General features: G+C 42.1%; 1 protein-coding gene across 2 annotated transcripts in view; it reads left to right on the plus strand.

Annotated features, from left to right (window-relative positions):
- The window catches only part of LOC149428481 (death-associated protein kinase 3-like), a 62,473-nt gene that overhangs the window by 18,628 nt on the left and 27,347 nt on the right, over positions 1–16,498 (plus strand). For both annotated transcript variants that reach the window (XM_089667352.1, XM_089667351.1), the window contains one exon: positions 7,589–7,728. In XM_089667352.1, coding sequence (XP_089523478.1) covers positions 7,667–7,728 — 62 coding nt within the window. In that variant the 5' untranslated portion in view covers positions 7,589–7,666. The remainder of the gene's footprint in view (positions 1–7,588; positions 7,729–16,498) is intronic.

Consider the following 16,498-nt stretch of genomic DNA (forward strand, 5'->3'; position numbering starts at 1 on the left):
ATATCCTGTCCTGTGTAAATGTCAACACAGGACAGGATAGGACAGGGACCGATCATCCGATTTCAGCCAGAAATCACTGGCTGAAATCTAATGATTGATCCCTCCTGGATCGAATGGTGTCACCCGCGGGTCAGCGGGAGCGCTCGTGCGCGCCCCCTGCCAGCGAAAGCGTCAGGAGCGCGGAACCTGTTTTAAAACGTGGTTTTGCGCCCCAGTGCCGGCCTGCACACGTATATATACAGTGGCAGGGCGGCAAGCGGTTAAACATGTCCAGTAAAAAAAAATTTAAAAATCAAATTCCATCATACATTTTGGCCAAAATGTATTCTGCTCTGTGCCTTCGCTGAAAAAAAAAATCCCAATACGTGTAAATTAATTGGCTGATGTGAATGTTATAGCGTCTACAAATGGCGGTATAGATAATGGGATTTTTTTTTTTTTTTTAAATCCTAGTAATGGCGCCCCCTACCCGGAAATGCAAAATGACATGTTGTGTTTATATATATATATATATATATATTATGGCCAAAATTGTAGCATTTCAAATGTATTTTTCTTCCATGTGGGAAATCAGCTCATCAGTTTGCTTCTCCTTTTACTATATATAATTTTTTTTTTAAATATATATAATATGGCCAAAATTGTAGTATTTCAAATATATTTTTCTTCCATGTGGGAGATCAGCTCATCAATTTGTGTCTCCTTTGACTATATATAATTTTTTTTTTTTTTTTAAATAATGAATATGGCCAAAATTGTAGCATTTCAAATATATATGTCAAAATTTTAGCATTTCAAATATACGGCAATATATTTCAAATATATATTTTTCTTCCATGTGGGAGATCAGCTCATCAGTTTGCTTCTCCTTTTACTATATATAATTTTTTTTAAATATATAGAATATGGCCAAAATTTTAGCATTTCAAATATATTTTTCTTCCATGTGGGAGATCAGCTCATCAGTTTACTTCTCCTTTCACTATATATAATTTTTTTTTATTATATTGAATACGGCCAAAATTGTAGCATTTCAAATAAATGTCAAAATTTTAGCATTTCAAATATACGGCAATATATTTCAAATATATTTTTCTTCCATGTTGTAGATCAGCTCATCAGTTTGCTTCTCCTTTTACTATATATATATATATATATATTTTTTTTTTTTAATATATAGAATATGGCCAAAATTGTAGTATTTCAAATATATTTTTCTTCCATGTGGGAGATCAGCTCATCAGTTTGCTTCTCCTTTCACTATATATAATTTTTTTTTTAAATACATATAATATGGCCAAAATTGTAGCATTTCAAATATACGGCAATTTTTTTCAAATATATATTTTTTTTCCATGTGGGAGATCAGCTCATCAGTTTGCTTCTCCTTTCACTATATATAATTTTTTTTTTATTATATTGAATTCGGCCAAAATTGTAGCATTTCAAATATATGTCAAAATTTTAGCATTTCAAATATACGGCAATATATTTCAAATATATTTTCTTCCATGTTGGAGATCAGCTCATCAGTTTGCTTCTCCTTTCACTATATATAATTTTTTAATTTTTTTTTTAATATATTGAATACGGCCAAAATTTTAGCATTTCAAATATATTTTCTTCCATGTGGGAGATCAGCTCATCAGTTTGTGTCTCCTTTCACTATATATAATTTTTTTTGTTTTTTTATATATAGAATATGGCCAAAATTGTAGTATTTCAAATATATTTTTCTTCCATGTGGGAGATCAGCTCATCAGTTTGCTTCTCCTTTCCCTATATATAATTTTTTTTTTCTTAATATATTGAATTCGGCCAAAATTGTAGCATTTCAAATATATGTAAAAATTGTAGCATTTCAAATATATGTAAAAATTGTAGCATTCCAAATATACGGCAATATATTTCAAATATATTTTCTTCCATGTGGGAGATCAGCTCATCAGTTTGCTTCTCCTTTTACTATATATAATTTTTTTTTTTTTTTTAAATAATGAATATGGCCAAAATTTTAGCATTTCAAATATATATGTCAACATTTTAGCATTTCAAATATACGGCAATATATTTCAAATATATTTTCTTCGATGTGGGAGATCAGCTCATCAGTTTGCTTCTCCTTTTACTATATATAATTTTTTTTTTTTTTTTAAATAATGAATATGGCCAAAATTTTAGCATTTCAAATATATATGTCAACATTTTAGCATTTCAAATATACGGCAATATATTTCAAATATATTTTTCTTCCGTGTGGGAGATCAGCTCATCAGTTTGCTTCTCCTTTCACTATACACAAATTTTTTTTAATATATTGAATATGGCCAAAATTGTAGTATTTCAAATATATGGCAAAATTTTTGCATTTCAAATATACGGCAATATATTTGAAATATATTTTTCTTCCATGTAGGAGATCAGCTCATCAGTTTGCTTCTCCTTTCACTATACATAATTTTTTTTTTTTTTTAAATATATCGAATACGGCCAAATTGTAGCATTTCAAATATATGTCAATATATTTGGGAAGAATATTTTTAAAATATATTTCAAATATATTTTTCTTCCATATGGGAAAATGGACCCTACAAGGCCCCAAAATGTTGACACAATGCCTTTAAATTTTTTTTTATTTATTATTATATTTTCCAACGGCGCCACCTATTGTGCTACTTCAAAGCCCCACCTTGATAGGCCGTAATTAAAGGTAGTGCAGCTCATAAAGGACTGTTGGTTTTCCTAACCGGCACGTTCCTATGTGTGTTCCGTATCATTAGAAGGGCGGTGCGTGTTTAATTACCGTAGCAATTTCTCAATATCTCCTCGCTATTATTCCATATGCCGTTTGAAATCCAGTCCAGCGTGTTCTAATTAAATACGTCTCAGCCTCGCAAGGCTCATTATGTCATTATATTAATTAACAGCTCAATCCAAAATTAGTGAGTATGCCAAACAGTTTTTATTCATGTAATTAACTGTTTAATTCTTTTTTTATACGTTTTTTTTTTTTTCTTTTTATTTGTTGTGTCTCTGGTCTATTAAAAAAAAAAAACACATCAAAGCTCTAATCCGGTGAAATTCGATGAGTAAATATAAGTCATCATGCACATAATAATATCATTCATATATTTTCCTAAATCGTCTTTCAGAGAAATTTGATTTTATAAGGCAATAAAATAAAAAAAATAGTATTTATGATTTATCTTGTTCTTAAAGCGACACGATCACAAGAAATAGGTAAAAATACAGAACTGGTATGCAAGAGGGGAAGTCGTAATTCCTGATCGGCATACCGGGTCAGTTTCTCAGTAATAAATCCAGAAGATCACTATGGCGCCCAGGAAAAGAAGGCATTCGGAATGAGGATAGAAATGGTAGACCAAATGGTTCTCCCTTGGCCAGGGGTGGAGTGACAACTCATGGGACCCCCGGGGCAATAGGGGATCATGGGGCCCCTGTGTCCTTGCCCAAACTCAAAAAAGCCTATGAAAAAGGTACCAGGGGCATCTCATGGGGCCCCTACTGATCCCGGGCCCTCGGGCAGTGCCCGAGTTTCCAAATGGTCAGTCCGCCCCTGCCCTTGGCTGATATCTTTCTGTCAGGTCTGAAATCTGTTTGCCAATCGGCTCCTCACTCGATCTAAACAGGTTTGAGGTTATTGCCTATCGGGTGGTGGCTAGAGCAGCCTTTCTCAACTTTTTTTACCCCAGAGGAAACCTTGAAATAATTTTCAGGTCTCAGGGAACCCCTTAAAAGATTAGTCAATCGGGGTCATTGTGAAAAAGCCTCTACAATGTTGGGGGGGGGGGGAGAATGCCCCTTAAAGTGGTGGCCAGAATGACTCCCTTGGGGTCATGCCACTTGATCTGCCAAGTGGCATTGGACCTGGAACTATGCAAGCATTTTCAGATCAAAGTTCAGTTAGCCACAGCTCAAAGAACCCTTTGACACCCCTGGAGGAACCCTAGAGTTGGGAATTGGTGTGCTAGAGTGTATTCAGAGCAACATGGCCTTGCCTTTGCAAACCCAGAGCTTTCCATTTTGACTTGAGATGTTCAGATGAAGCCTCAGAAATCCATTGTAAAGCAAGGGTCTGCCAAGATTGTGACATCAAAAGCCTGATAGTAGCTCTGGAGGAACCCTAGAGTTGAGAATGGGTGGGCTAAAGCATCTTCAGAGCAACATGGCCTTGACAGTAGCTCTGGAGGAACCCTAGAGTTGAGAATGAGTGGGTTAAAGCGTCTTCAGAGCAACATGGCCTTGACTTTTCAAACCCAGAGCTTTCAATTTTAACTTGAGATGTTCAGATGAAGCCTCAGAAATCCATTGTAAAGCAATGGTCTGCCAAGACTGTGACATCAAAAGCCTGACAGTAGCTCTGGAGGAGCCCTAGAGTTGAGAATGGGTGGGGTAAAGCATCTTCAGAGCAACATGGCCTTGGCTTTGCAAACTCACAGCTTTCAGTTTTGACTTGAGATGTTCAGATGAAGCCTCAGAAATCCATTGTAAATCAATGGTCTTCTAGGATTGTGACACTGAAAGCCTTACAGTAGCTTTGGAGGAATCCTAGAGTTGAGAATGGGGGGGCTAAAGAGTCTTCAGAGCAACATGGCCTTGCCTTTGCAAATCCAGAGCTTTCAATTTTGACTTGAGATGTTCAGATGAAGTCTTAGAAATCCATTGTAGAGCATTGGTCTACCAAGATTGTGACATCGAAAGCCTGACAGTAGCTCTGGCGGAACCCTAGAGTTGAGAATGGGTAGGCTAAAGCGTCCTCAGAGCAACATGGTCTTGACTTTTCAAACCCAGAGCTTTGTGTTTTGGCTTGAGATGTTCAGATGAAGCCTCAGAAATCCATTGTAAAGCAATGGTCTTCTAAGATTGTGACATCAAAAGTCTGGCAGTAGCTCTGGAGGAACCCTAGAGTTGGGGCCTTGACTTTTCAAACCCAGAGCTTTGTGCTTTGGCTTGAGATGTTCAGATGAAGCCTCAGAAATCCAATGAAAAGCAACGATCTTCTAAGATTGTGATATCGAAAGCCTGACAGTAGCTCTGCAGGAGCCCTAGAGTTGAGAATGGGTGGGATAAAGTATCTTCAGAGCAACATTGCCTTGCCTTTGCAAACCCAGAGCTTTCAATTTAGACTTGGGGTGTTCAGAAAAAGCCTCAGAAATCCATTGTAAAGCAATGGTCTGCCAAGATTGTGACATCGAAAGCCTGACAGTAGCTCTGGAGGAACCCTAGAGTTGAGAATGGGTGGGCTAAAGCGTCTTCAGAACAACATGGCCTTGACTTTTCAAACCCAGAGCTTTGTGTTTTGGCTTGAGATGTTCAGATGAAGCCTCAGAAATCCATTGTAAAGCAATGGTCTGCCAAGATTGTGACATCGAAAGCCTGGCAGTAGCTCTGGAGGAACATCTATCTTTCAGCTAGCCCTAAAATCCTAGGTTACATTGAGAGTAGAGATTCGATCTGTAAATTCCTAGTTGTTCCTCTACCCAGTTCTAATTGAGTTCTACTACTGGAGGTCCAGAATATATCAAAACAAACTCTATTCTCATGGGAGAAAAAAAAATCTTGATCCCATTATTGACAGCTTGTAAATACTCTACTATCCGCTGTGTACAGTGGAAAAACGGTCACATTTTCCATGCTGTCATGGGACAACCGTGAACACAGCTGTGAATATTGAATGGAGAGGGTCTTTGGACAGCTTCTCTCACCTGCAGTACATGACCAACAAAGGGATTGAGCAGCACTGAGACACCATAAGAAATGCCCCTATTCAAGAAAGCTCTTGGACTTGTACACAAGGGATAGTAGCAGGGCTGCTGTTAGAAACCACGGGGCCCCATACAGCCAACCTGACAGGGCCCTCTAAAAAAAAAAAAAAAAGTACAGTTTACTATGCTTCAGTTATGAATGAACACAGTGAGTAATCAGTACAGATCATTAACTGTGTCCATTCAGGGAAGGAAGGAGCTGGTAACTGACATATTTTACCGGACACTTCGCCCACTCTCCATTCTGAGGGATCCTATTGTGTGCTTGCAGCTGCTGGTGGGAAGGAGAGGAGGGAATCCGGCAGCACTGATGATGTGTGGGGCACACAGGGAGGCATGGGGCAGCAGGGGGAAACGTATGCTGCACAGGGAGGGTGATGGGTGTGGCGGGGGGGGGGGGCAATTACTAGAATCGATTTCCTGCATGGCTCTCTCTGTAGCAGCTGAAAGCCAGTAGGAGGGAGAGGAGACAAAGCCAGCTTTCAGCTGCTGTGGAGAGAGCCATACAGGGGATCAGTTCCAGTAATTACCCGATCACACTCCCTGCCCACATCCAATTCACCCAACTGCCTGGGCCCCCCTGCTGACCTGGGCCCCGTACAGGAGGACTGGTGGTACCCCCTTATCAGAGCAGCAAACAGTCACTACGTTCCTACACTCAGGTCTGTACTCACAATATCCCTAGATAGTTGGATGCCTCCTTCCAATATCAACCAGACATTTCTCCGATGAACTCTCCAGATCAGATCCTCAGTACAATCCTTTAATCTGGTCCAGCAAGATTCAGAACAGCCCCCCCCCCCCCAGCTTTGGCATAGCTGGGACCCCGATGAGCACATGTAGGAAGGACACCAGCCCATCTAGAGAAGAACAGGGCTGCCTCAGGCCCCAGACTATTTATGTTCTTCAATCATCTACTGGGCATCCTCCTTCAGGGATTGGCTGAGACCACATAAATATTCAGACTGCATATCTGTCTCTTCGAACCCACTACATTCTAGATTCCTCCAGAAGGCAGGGGGTAGCAGTGGAATCTGCAACGAGCGAAGCCTAGAGCAGCCCAAAGCAATCACAAACTTCTCCACCAGTTACAGAGGAGCCAAAAAGAACTAAATTTACCCAACCTTTCCAGCAACCCACCTAGGAGAGTACTACAACTAAACACTAAGCCAGGGGTGGACTGACCATTTGGAAACTCGGGCACTGCCCGAGGGCCCGGGGTCAGGGGGGGGGGCCATGAGATGCCCCTGGTACCTTTTTCATAGGCTTTTTTGAGTTTGGGCAAGAACACAGGGGGCCCCATGATCCCCTATTGCCCGGGGGCCCCATGAGTTGTCAGTCCACCCCTGCACTAAGCTGTTATTTCATTACATTGCCATATAATATCTAATATTCCAGAAAGGTGTTTTGTAGATTTGAAGGTCTTTCGATCCATTTCCACATAGTTTGAACCATTGGAACATCGTCCTCCTGAACTGTAGTTGCTGTAAATGTTTAACATCTGCTGCTGAGTATGAGCTGCTTGTTGTTTGATAATGGCATCAGGGTGACATGTGGTTCTAATCATCCTGTGGTCGTTTATTGCAGTGTTTTTCAAGAAACACAAATCTACCGAGATTATTCTGCTGCATCAGATACGAGGAATCCTAAAAAGCTACTTGGCTCTGTCCTCTCTCCATAGCTCTATCTTACCCAGCCAACAAATTAACCGATGATGAGCTAGTGTCGTTATTCTAAATCCAGAACAAGCAACGGCAGTGTTGGGTTTCTTGTGCTAATTTTGTTCCTTTTTTCCCTGAAAGTCTTCTGAAGGGGAGATAAAGCTATCGGGAGATGAGGAGGATCTTCTGAATCTGGAAGACGAAGTGTTTAACCCGAACATGAGCTCGTTAAGGCATGAGAACGTGGAGGACCTCTATGAACTTCTGGAGAAGTTGGGCAGGTAAGGCTGATGGATCTTCTTCTAGACTTGAGTCAAATCTTTGTTTTGCAATAACTTTTGGTAGTTGGGTAGATCTTTTTTTTTCCTCAAAACTCCTAATGTTATAAGTTTCTTGTTACTGAGTTCTCAGTTTGTATGTGTTGGAAATCCCTTTAATTCAATCATTTTTGTTTCACACATCGTAACGCCCTGATTTCCGATTGGTTTCATCTTGTGGGTATTGTAAGTCTCTGAATGTTTACTGACATCAATGATAGAGACACATCAATGTTGTGGAAATGTCAGGCTAATTGCTTTCTGGAAACGTGTTCAAATTTTTAGTAATTCACATTCAGTAAAAAGTCAACACATTTTGGTGGTTGTAAAGGGCCTCATTTTTCTGGGTTGCAAAATTTGGAATGGCTGTGAAGCTATACTTATCCTAGGTGTAGAATGTGGAGTACGGGTGTCTGCTGTAGTTGTAAAGTAACTACCCCTATCCTTGAGGGACCTTTAGAACTGTTGGATATCCATTGGCTTTTTGGTGAATGTGAGTATTAAAATAAATAACTTTCTCCAGTGATCTTCTAGGACGTCAGGCCTTCTTTCCCTATTGGCCTCACTGGCTAGGTCTAAATCCTCCCCTTCCTCTAAGAAGCTATAACATGAACCCTTGGCTTCAGGTATAGCGTGTAAATAAGATAATTTATTAAGGACAACACAAACATAAACGCAGTGCAACAAACCAAACCCAAAACTAACACAAATACAAACAACAAGGTGAAACAAACCCAAACCTAAACTGATATATATATATATATATGTATGGAGCACAACGTAGTCAGGTGGGCCGGGTCGGTAGCTAACGGGCAAACGGGGTACCAGGAGCGAGCGGAAGAGTGGTCAGGAATAGCCGAGGTCAGGACAGGCGGAGTTCGTTCAGAGTCAGGTTCAGAGTCAGGATCAAGCTGGATCAGGCAGGAAGCAGACAGGATGCAGGTACAGGGGCTCATGGGAAACATACACCAAGGCCCTGATCACAGGCCTGGTCCTGCTTAAATACACCTCCTGCAATCAGCCTCAGGTAATGGCCTGATTGCAGGAGTGAGATTCTGGCTGCTGAGAGCACCCGCTGGCCAGCCTTGGTACTGCAGCCCACAAGGCAGGTGAGTCCCACAAGGCAGGTGAGTCCCACCACCATTGGCGAGTCCATTCCTGACAGGAGGGAACTATCACGTACCTGGTGTTAGAGGCCAATGGAGAGACGGCTTCCCTTGCGGCTAATATCCAGACTCCCCTGGATATGGGACAGCAGGAGTCGGGCCCAAAGTAGCATAGGTCACCTGTAGGAGTGCTTGTCAGAGGTACACCCAGGAGCACAGCTGATGCACTGGAATGGTGTCTGCGGACAGGTGGCGCCCGTGAGAGGTATGCAAGCCTTCAGGGAAACAGAGGACCACAGGATAGTTGGTTCAAAGCCAAGGTCAAGTGCCAGGTGGAGATTGGAGCAGACATAGTCAATAGGATAGCTGGGATCATGCACAGAATATAGCGGGTGAGAATATCCGTTAGCCAAGCCAGGGTCAGGTCAGGAGTCAGGCAGAGAAGACAGGTCCAGGAGCAAGCCAAATCGGTAACAGGAAATCACAATAGCAAGAGAACACGGACAAAGGTACTGTGGAGCCAGAGATCAACCAGAAATTTGAGGGAGTGATGGGCCTCCTAATAAAGGCCATCTGGCGCCAAACTGAACCAATGCGTGCGTAACTATGCCCCAGTGCGCATGCGTGTTCTGGCTTGCGTCTGTGTGCCAATGCGCATAGATTTTCACCAACGTGCACTTCTGCGGCCATGCAAAGTACTGGCAGTGGACAGAGCCCTGGTAGGAACGTTATCACAAAGGAGGACACTTCTCGACCCTTTGGGGGTTGCAGGGCCCTTCTTCGACTCAAACTGTAGAGGACGAGGATTTGGAGAAAGCCAAGGGTTCATGTTATAGCTTCTTAGAGGAAGGGGAGGATTTACACCTAGCCAGAGAGGCCAATGGGGGAAGTAGGCCTGACGTCCTAGGAGATGACTGGAGAAAGTTACTTATTTTGATACTCATGTTCACCAAAAAGCCAATGTATTTTCAGCAGTTCTAAAGGTCCTTAGCTTCTTAGAGGAAGGGGAGTATTTTGGCCTGGCCAGTGGAGAAGTAGGCTTGCCATCCCGGAAGATTTCTAGAAACATTGTTACCGATTAGTCTAACTGGGAATTTTCTTGAATTCGGTCAGAGTGGTGCTTTCCTCCTGACACTTGTGGTCTCACTTAAAACCAGATCTCAGTCAATGATTCCACATCAGATGAATACTCAGTTGGGGATTCTTATACAGACCAAGAGATACATTGCTCCACAAACCTCTATCTTCCTATTAAACAATAAAACCTGACAGAGATTCTAATCCCTCCCCTCTGTAGCAATGCAAAAAATGTGGGCTGAAGTGATACTTCATCTATCTTCAGTGAGGTTCTGGGAACACTTGAATCTCTAGGATTAAACACAAGAGTGAAATGCATCAAGAGGGATCTCCAAGTGGGTACTTGCTACATGGGTCGTATGGCCAAATAAATCCACTTAAACTGGTCACGTCATCAATATGCAGCCTTTCCTTCTCAGCATATGTACATTGAGCATGGATGGGCTCCAGAGAATGGTTCCTGGCATGCCTGTACTGGATTGAGATGTTTGAAGCTTGGAGTGATGGGTCCCATAGTCAATTTTTTTCTATTTCAATGTTTTTTATTAATTTTTAAACAGTATAAAAGAGAGGCAATAAAACACACCCACGCAGGGGCTATCAATTGCACAGATAAAAAAAATGCAAAATAAAAAAAAAAAGAAAAACGGTGCTCTAATGCCAACAGGGCAAAAGGTACGCCCACGCAGAGGCTATCAATGGCACATAAGTTACAAAACATTACTGTAACTGACTATAACAACTAAATGCAGCTGTCCAGTCACACCAAAACAGAGAGAGAATGAAAAAAGAAGAAAGAGGGGAAGAAAAGAAAGAGAAAAAAAAAACAAAAAGGGAGGGGCAGGGGTCCAAGAGCGCCAATACCGAACGCCATTACATCCCCAGACTAGCCGGGGAGAGAGTGGGAAAGGCATATTGCAACCACGGCTCCCATATTTTCAAAAATTTATGTTGGGAGTCGTTGCGGATACTCAACATCTGTTCGTTGAGCATCATAGTGGTCATACGATCCCGCACCCCCTGAAGAGGGACAAACGGACTCTTCCAGGCCTGAGCAATTGTTCTAGTGGCCGATAAAAACAGATAGGAAGCCAACTTCTGCTGATGAGCCAAGAGGCCCGGTATGGGGCAATGAAGCAAAGCATACCGAGCATCCCGGCGGATGGAGAGATGGAACAAGGTGAAAAGGAGGCCAAACACACGAGACCAAAAACGAAACAGTCTCGGGCATGACCACCAGATATGCAATACATCTCCACGATGGCCACAACCCCGAAAACACTGATCACTACAGGCAGGGTTAGCCCAGGCCAACCGAGCCGGAACCCAATACCAGCGAAACAATACCTTATAGGCTGCCTCCAGCGTGGTTGTATTAAATGAGCATTTAGCTATGAGTGACCAGGCCTTATTCCAGTCCTCCGGATCCACGGCCACTCCCAGGTCACACTCCCACTGAACGACATATGAAAGAGAAGTATGCGGTGAGCATCTATTCAAAGCTGCATAAAGAAGGGAAATAAGGCCTGGGGCGCCCGGCCGTTGTTGGCAAAGCAGTTCAAAGGCAGATTTCTGGTACGGGACCATAGTCAATTTTTGAGCTTGAATAGTTGCAGTTGAAGATTTATGATTAATTAGAAAAAAAAAAAGATGACCAACAACAATGAGGGCTTTGCCACCTTCAGGGACAAGCCTACAGGGCCTGATTGTAAATTTTTTATTTGCTGCCCTTGTGTCTAGTTTAGATCTTTTTCTTGCTGCTGTGGTCACAAAAACAGGAAGTCAGCAGCATCAATAAGGTCAAAAACCCACTTGAGATATTTCCTCTTAATTGTTTTGTGGCCACTTGGACAGGAAGACAATGAAAATACTTCTAGTAGGAACACCAGCAGCAATAAAATGCTAAAAGGGGTTCGAAATCTTCAGCACTAAATCCTAAACAAAAAGAATATGACCGGAGTTCTGTTTTAAGCAAGGCGCCTCTTCCGTTTGGCTGGTAGGCCCCTTTAATTTCTAAGCACCATTTGATGGAACCTAATGAATACTTTGCTTCAAACAGTTAGCAACTAACTTCATATAGTATGAAATGAATTCATTGAGTCAGAGCTTTCAGTCCTCCGGAGTTCTGTGATTCATTAGCAATCGTATAGCCTAGAACCTCTGAATTATGTATAAACTACTCAATAATTTAATTCCCTTGTCTGCACTGGGGAAATATAGGAATACGGATCTCTCACTAATAAAAGAACATTTATGAATACGTTTCTGGCGAGGCAAAATCTACGTGTATGTCTTTGATTAATGCGATGTTGCCTGGTGATTACCTCAGACTCTGGGTCTTGTTGTCTCCAGAGTGAGTCTATGTTCTTGAAAAAAGGCTGCAAGTGTTCAAAAGAGAATTCATGGCATGTATTAAAATTTGACGTAATGCGATTTGTAGCTTACATGCTATAAACAAGTCCAAACTGCACAAACACAAAAAAAGTGGTAAACGGGGTGCTCAGCAATGGAGACCTGAATGCTACTGGCAGTCTAATTCACCTTGACCGCTCAGTGTTTACCAACCCCCTCTGCAAGGACTTCCGTTGGTTTCTGATTGAAAAAGGAATAAAACTCCAAATACTAACAACATACAAAACTTTCCACGACTCTGCCTCAAGCTACATGACTACTTTGTCTCGAAATAAAATCCAAAACCGATCTCTCTGCATTTTCAAAGATCTCCTGCTCTCTAGCTTCCTCATCACCTCCTCCCATGCTCATCTCCACAGTTACTCAAGAGCTTCTTCCATCTTCAACTGATTGAGTCTAGCACCTCCCAAGACCTACCATCCTCTGGAGACTCCCAAGACTTCCTGCTATCTAGCTCCCATGCTTGCCTCCAAGACGTCTCCAGAGCCTCTTCAATCCTTTGGATCCTCTCAAGACTTTGTCTCTCTAGCTCCCAAATCACCTCCTCCCAGGGGCGGACTGACCATTTGGAAACTCAGGCACTGCCCGAGGGCCCTGGGTCAGTAGGGGGCCCCATGAGATGCCCCTGGTACCTTTTTCATAGGCTTTTTTGAGTTTGGGCAATGACACAGGGGCCCCATGATCCCCTATTGCCCGGGCGCCCCATGAGTTGTCAGTCCGCCCCTGCCTCCTCCCATGCTAGCCTCCAGATTGTCTTCAGATCTTCTCCCATTCCCTGGAGTTACCCAAGACCTCCTGCTCTCTAGCTCCCTCAACACTTCCTCCCATGCTTGCCATCAGGACTTCTCCAGAGCCTTTTCCATCATCTGGATCCTCTCAAGATTTCCTTCTGTCCACCTCCCTCATCTCCTTGGGCTTGGCCACAGAAATAGTCACCTCTGTGACTGACTACCTCTGTGGCCAAGCCCCGTTGGGTGGGGTGAAGCACGTCAGAGGGTGTGACCAGTACAGAGGTTGAGTCCTTTCCTTAACATTAGACTCCTGGGGTCGGTTGAGCAGCGTCCATCCCTTCACTAGTATGGGCCAGTAACTTGATATTATCTATCTGACTAATTTTCCTGCCTAAATATTGTATACGGACTTATAAAGCTTTTATTTGGTGCTATGTTTGAAAAATTATCTGCTTACACATTTGAAAATGTCTTTTAAATAGCTCATAATAAATAAATATATATATATATATTTTAAATGAAAATTATGTTTCTATTTTCTATATGAGGCACAATGCAAGCTAAGCCAGTGGGTTTGTTTTGTAAACCAACCAATGTGATCAGCATGATTGAATGTTATGATGATCAAATGATTCAGAAATAGAATGGATTTTGATTGTTGCTCAGAGACCAACGCTATCAGCAAGAGTTCTGCCTCAAATCCTGAAAGTGTTAGGCAGCGCAGTGGCCAAGTGGTTAGCACTTCCATATGGCAGTACTAAGGTAGTTGGTTTGAATCCCAACCATGGCACCCCCTTGCCTGGAGTTTGCATGTTCTCCCTGTGCCTGCGTGGGTTTCCTCCCACACTCCAAAGACATGCTGGTAGGTTAATTGGCTCTTGTTTAAATTGGCCCTAGTATGTGTATGTATGAATGTGAGTTAGGGACCTTAATTGTATGCTCCTTGAGGGTTCGTGTATGATGTGAAAAAAAATAAATAAATAAATAAATATATATATATATATATATACAGTGGGGATCGAAAGTTTGGGCACCCCAGCTAAAAATTTGTATTAATGTGCATAAAGAAGCCAAGGAAAGATGGAAAAATCTCCAAAAGGCATCAAATTACAGATTAGACATTCTTATAATATGTCAACAAAAGTTAGATTTTATTTCCATCATTTACACTTTCAAAATAGCAGAAAACAAAAAAATGGCGTCTGCAAAAGTTTGGGCACACTGCAGAATTTATAGCATGCACTGCCCCCTTTGCAAAGCTGAGACCTGCCAGTGTCATGGATTGTTCTCAATCATCGTCTGGGAAGACCAGGTGATGTCAATCTCAAAGGTTTTAAATGCCCAGACTCATCTGACCTTGCCCCAACAATCAGCACCATGGGTTCTTCTAAGCAGTTGTCTAGAAAACTGAAACTGAAAATAGTTGACGCTCACAAAGCTGGAGAAGGCTATAAGAAGATAGCAAAGTGTTTTCAGATGTCAATATCCTCTGTTCGGAATGTAATTAAGAAATAGCAGTCATCAGGAACAGTGGAAGTTAAAGCAAGATCTGGAAGACCAAGAAAAATATCAGACAGAACAGCTCGCAGGATTGTGAGAAAAACAATTCAAAACCCACGTTTGACTGCACGATCCCTCCAGAAAGATCTGGCAGACACTGGAGTTGTGGTACACTATTCCACTATAAAGAGATACTTGTACAAATATGGTCTTCATGGAAGAGTCATCAGAAGAAAACCTCTTCTACGTCCTCACCACAAAAATCATCGTTTGAACTTTGCAAATGAACATATAGACAAGCCTGATGCATTTTGGAAACAAGTTCTGTGGACCGATGAGGTTAAAATTGAACTTTTTGGCCGGAATGAGCAAAGGTACGTTTGGAGAAGAAGGGGCACAGAATTTAATGAAAAGAACCTCTGTCCAACTGTTAAGCATGGGGTTGGATCAATCATGCTTTGGGGTTGTGTTGCAGCCAGTGGCACAGGGAACATCTCACGAGTAGAAGGAAAAATGGATTCAATAAAATTTCAGCAAATTTTGGATGGTAACTTGATGCCATCTGTGAAAAAGCTGAAGTTAAAGAGAGGATGGCTTCTACAAATGGATAATGATCCTAAACACACCTCGAAATCCACGGGGGATTACATCAAGAGGCGTAAACTGAAGGTTTTGCCATGGCCTTCACAATCTCCTGACCTCAACATCATTGAAAATCTATGGATAGACCTTAAAAGAGCCGTGCGTGACAGACAGCCCAGAAATCTCAAAGAACTGGAAGACTTTTGTAAGGAAGAATGGGCAAAGATACCTCAAACAAGAATTGAAAGACTCTTGGCTGGCTACAAAAAGCGTTTACAAGCTGTGATACTTGCCAAAGGGGGGAGTACAAGATATTAACTCTGCAGGGTGCCCAAACTTTTGCAGACGCCATTTTTTTGTTTTCTGTTATTTTGAAAGTGTAAATGATGGAAATAAAATCTAACTTTTGTTGACATATTATAAGAATGTCTAATCTGTAATTTGATGCCTTTTGGAGATTTTTCCATCTTTCCTTGGCTTCTTTATGCACATTAATACAAATATTTAGCTGGGGTGCCCAAACTTTCGATCCCCACTGTATACAAACACAGACATAAAGCGCTGCGTAAATTGACTGCGCTATGTAAGTACCTGTAACCACTATATCCGGTCACCCTGGACCCCGCATTCACTATATCCGCTCTCCACGGACCCTGCATTCACTATATTCGCTCTCCCCGGACCCTGCATTCACTATATCTGGTCTCCCCGGACCCTGCATTCACTATATCCGGTCTCCCCGGACCCTGCATTCACTATATCCGGTCTCCCCGGACCCTGCATTCACTATATCTAGTCTCCCTGGACCCCGCATTCACTATATCAAATCTCCCTGGACCCTGCATTCACTATATCTGGTCTCCCCAGACCCTGCATTCACTATATCTGGTCTCCCCGGACCCTGCATTCACTATATTCGCTCTCCCCGGATCCTGCATTCACTATATCCGCTCTCCTACAGTACACAGAACATAGAAATGCAATTATTTTAGTAAATATAAGCTGCTAAATACCTTTTCTCATCAGCAATATATAGCAGTCTTGTGACTTCTATCAGTGTCCAGCTTAACACTGGTTAATCTTGTAGGAGGAGTTTTCATTCTCCTCTGACTGTCCTATGAGGCTGCATAACCCCTGACCCTCTGTCTGGACAGTGCTGATTGGTCCTGTGCTGATCACATGCACCCTCTCAAGAAAAAAAAAAAAGTATCTAGCAATACACACCAAACTGAGTATATGCAGAGTGTCTCCTAGGGCTCTGTACTATCAGCAGATGAATTGGGGACTGGGGAAGAAGGAGAGGATCAGAGCAGACTCTAGGAGGAT

The sequence above is a fragment of the Staurois parvus genome, unplaced genomic scaffold (genome assembly GCF_062004578.1).
Source record: "Staurois parvus isolate SC_StPar_1 unplaced genomic scaffold, SC_StPar_1.0 ptg003206l, whole genome shotgun sequence".
Classification (NCBI taxonomy): Eukaryota; Metazoa; Chordata; class Amphibia; order Anura; family Ranidae; genus Staurois; species Staurois parvus.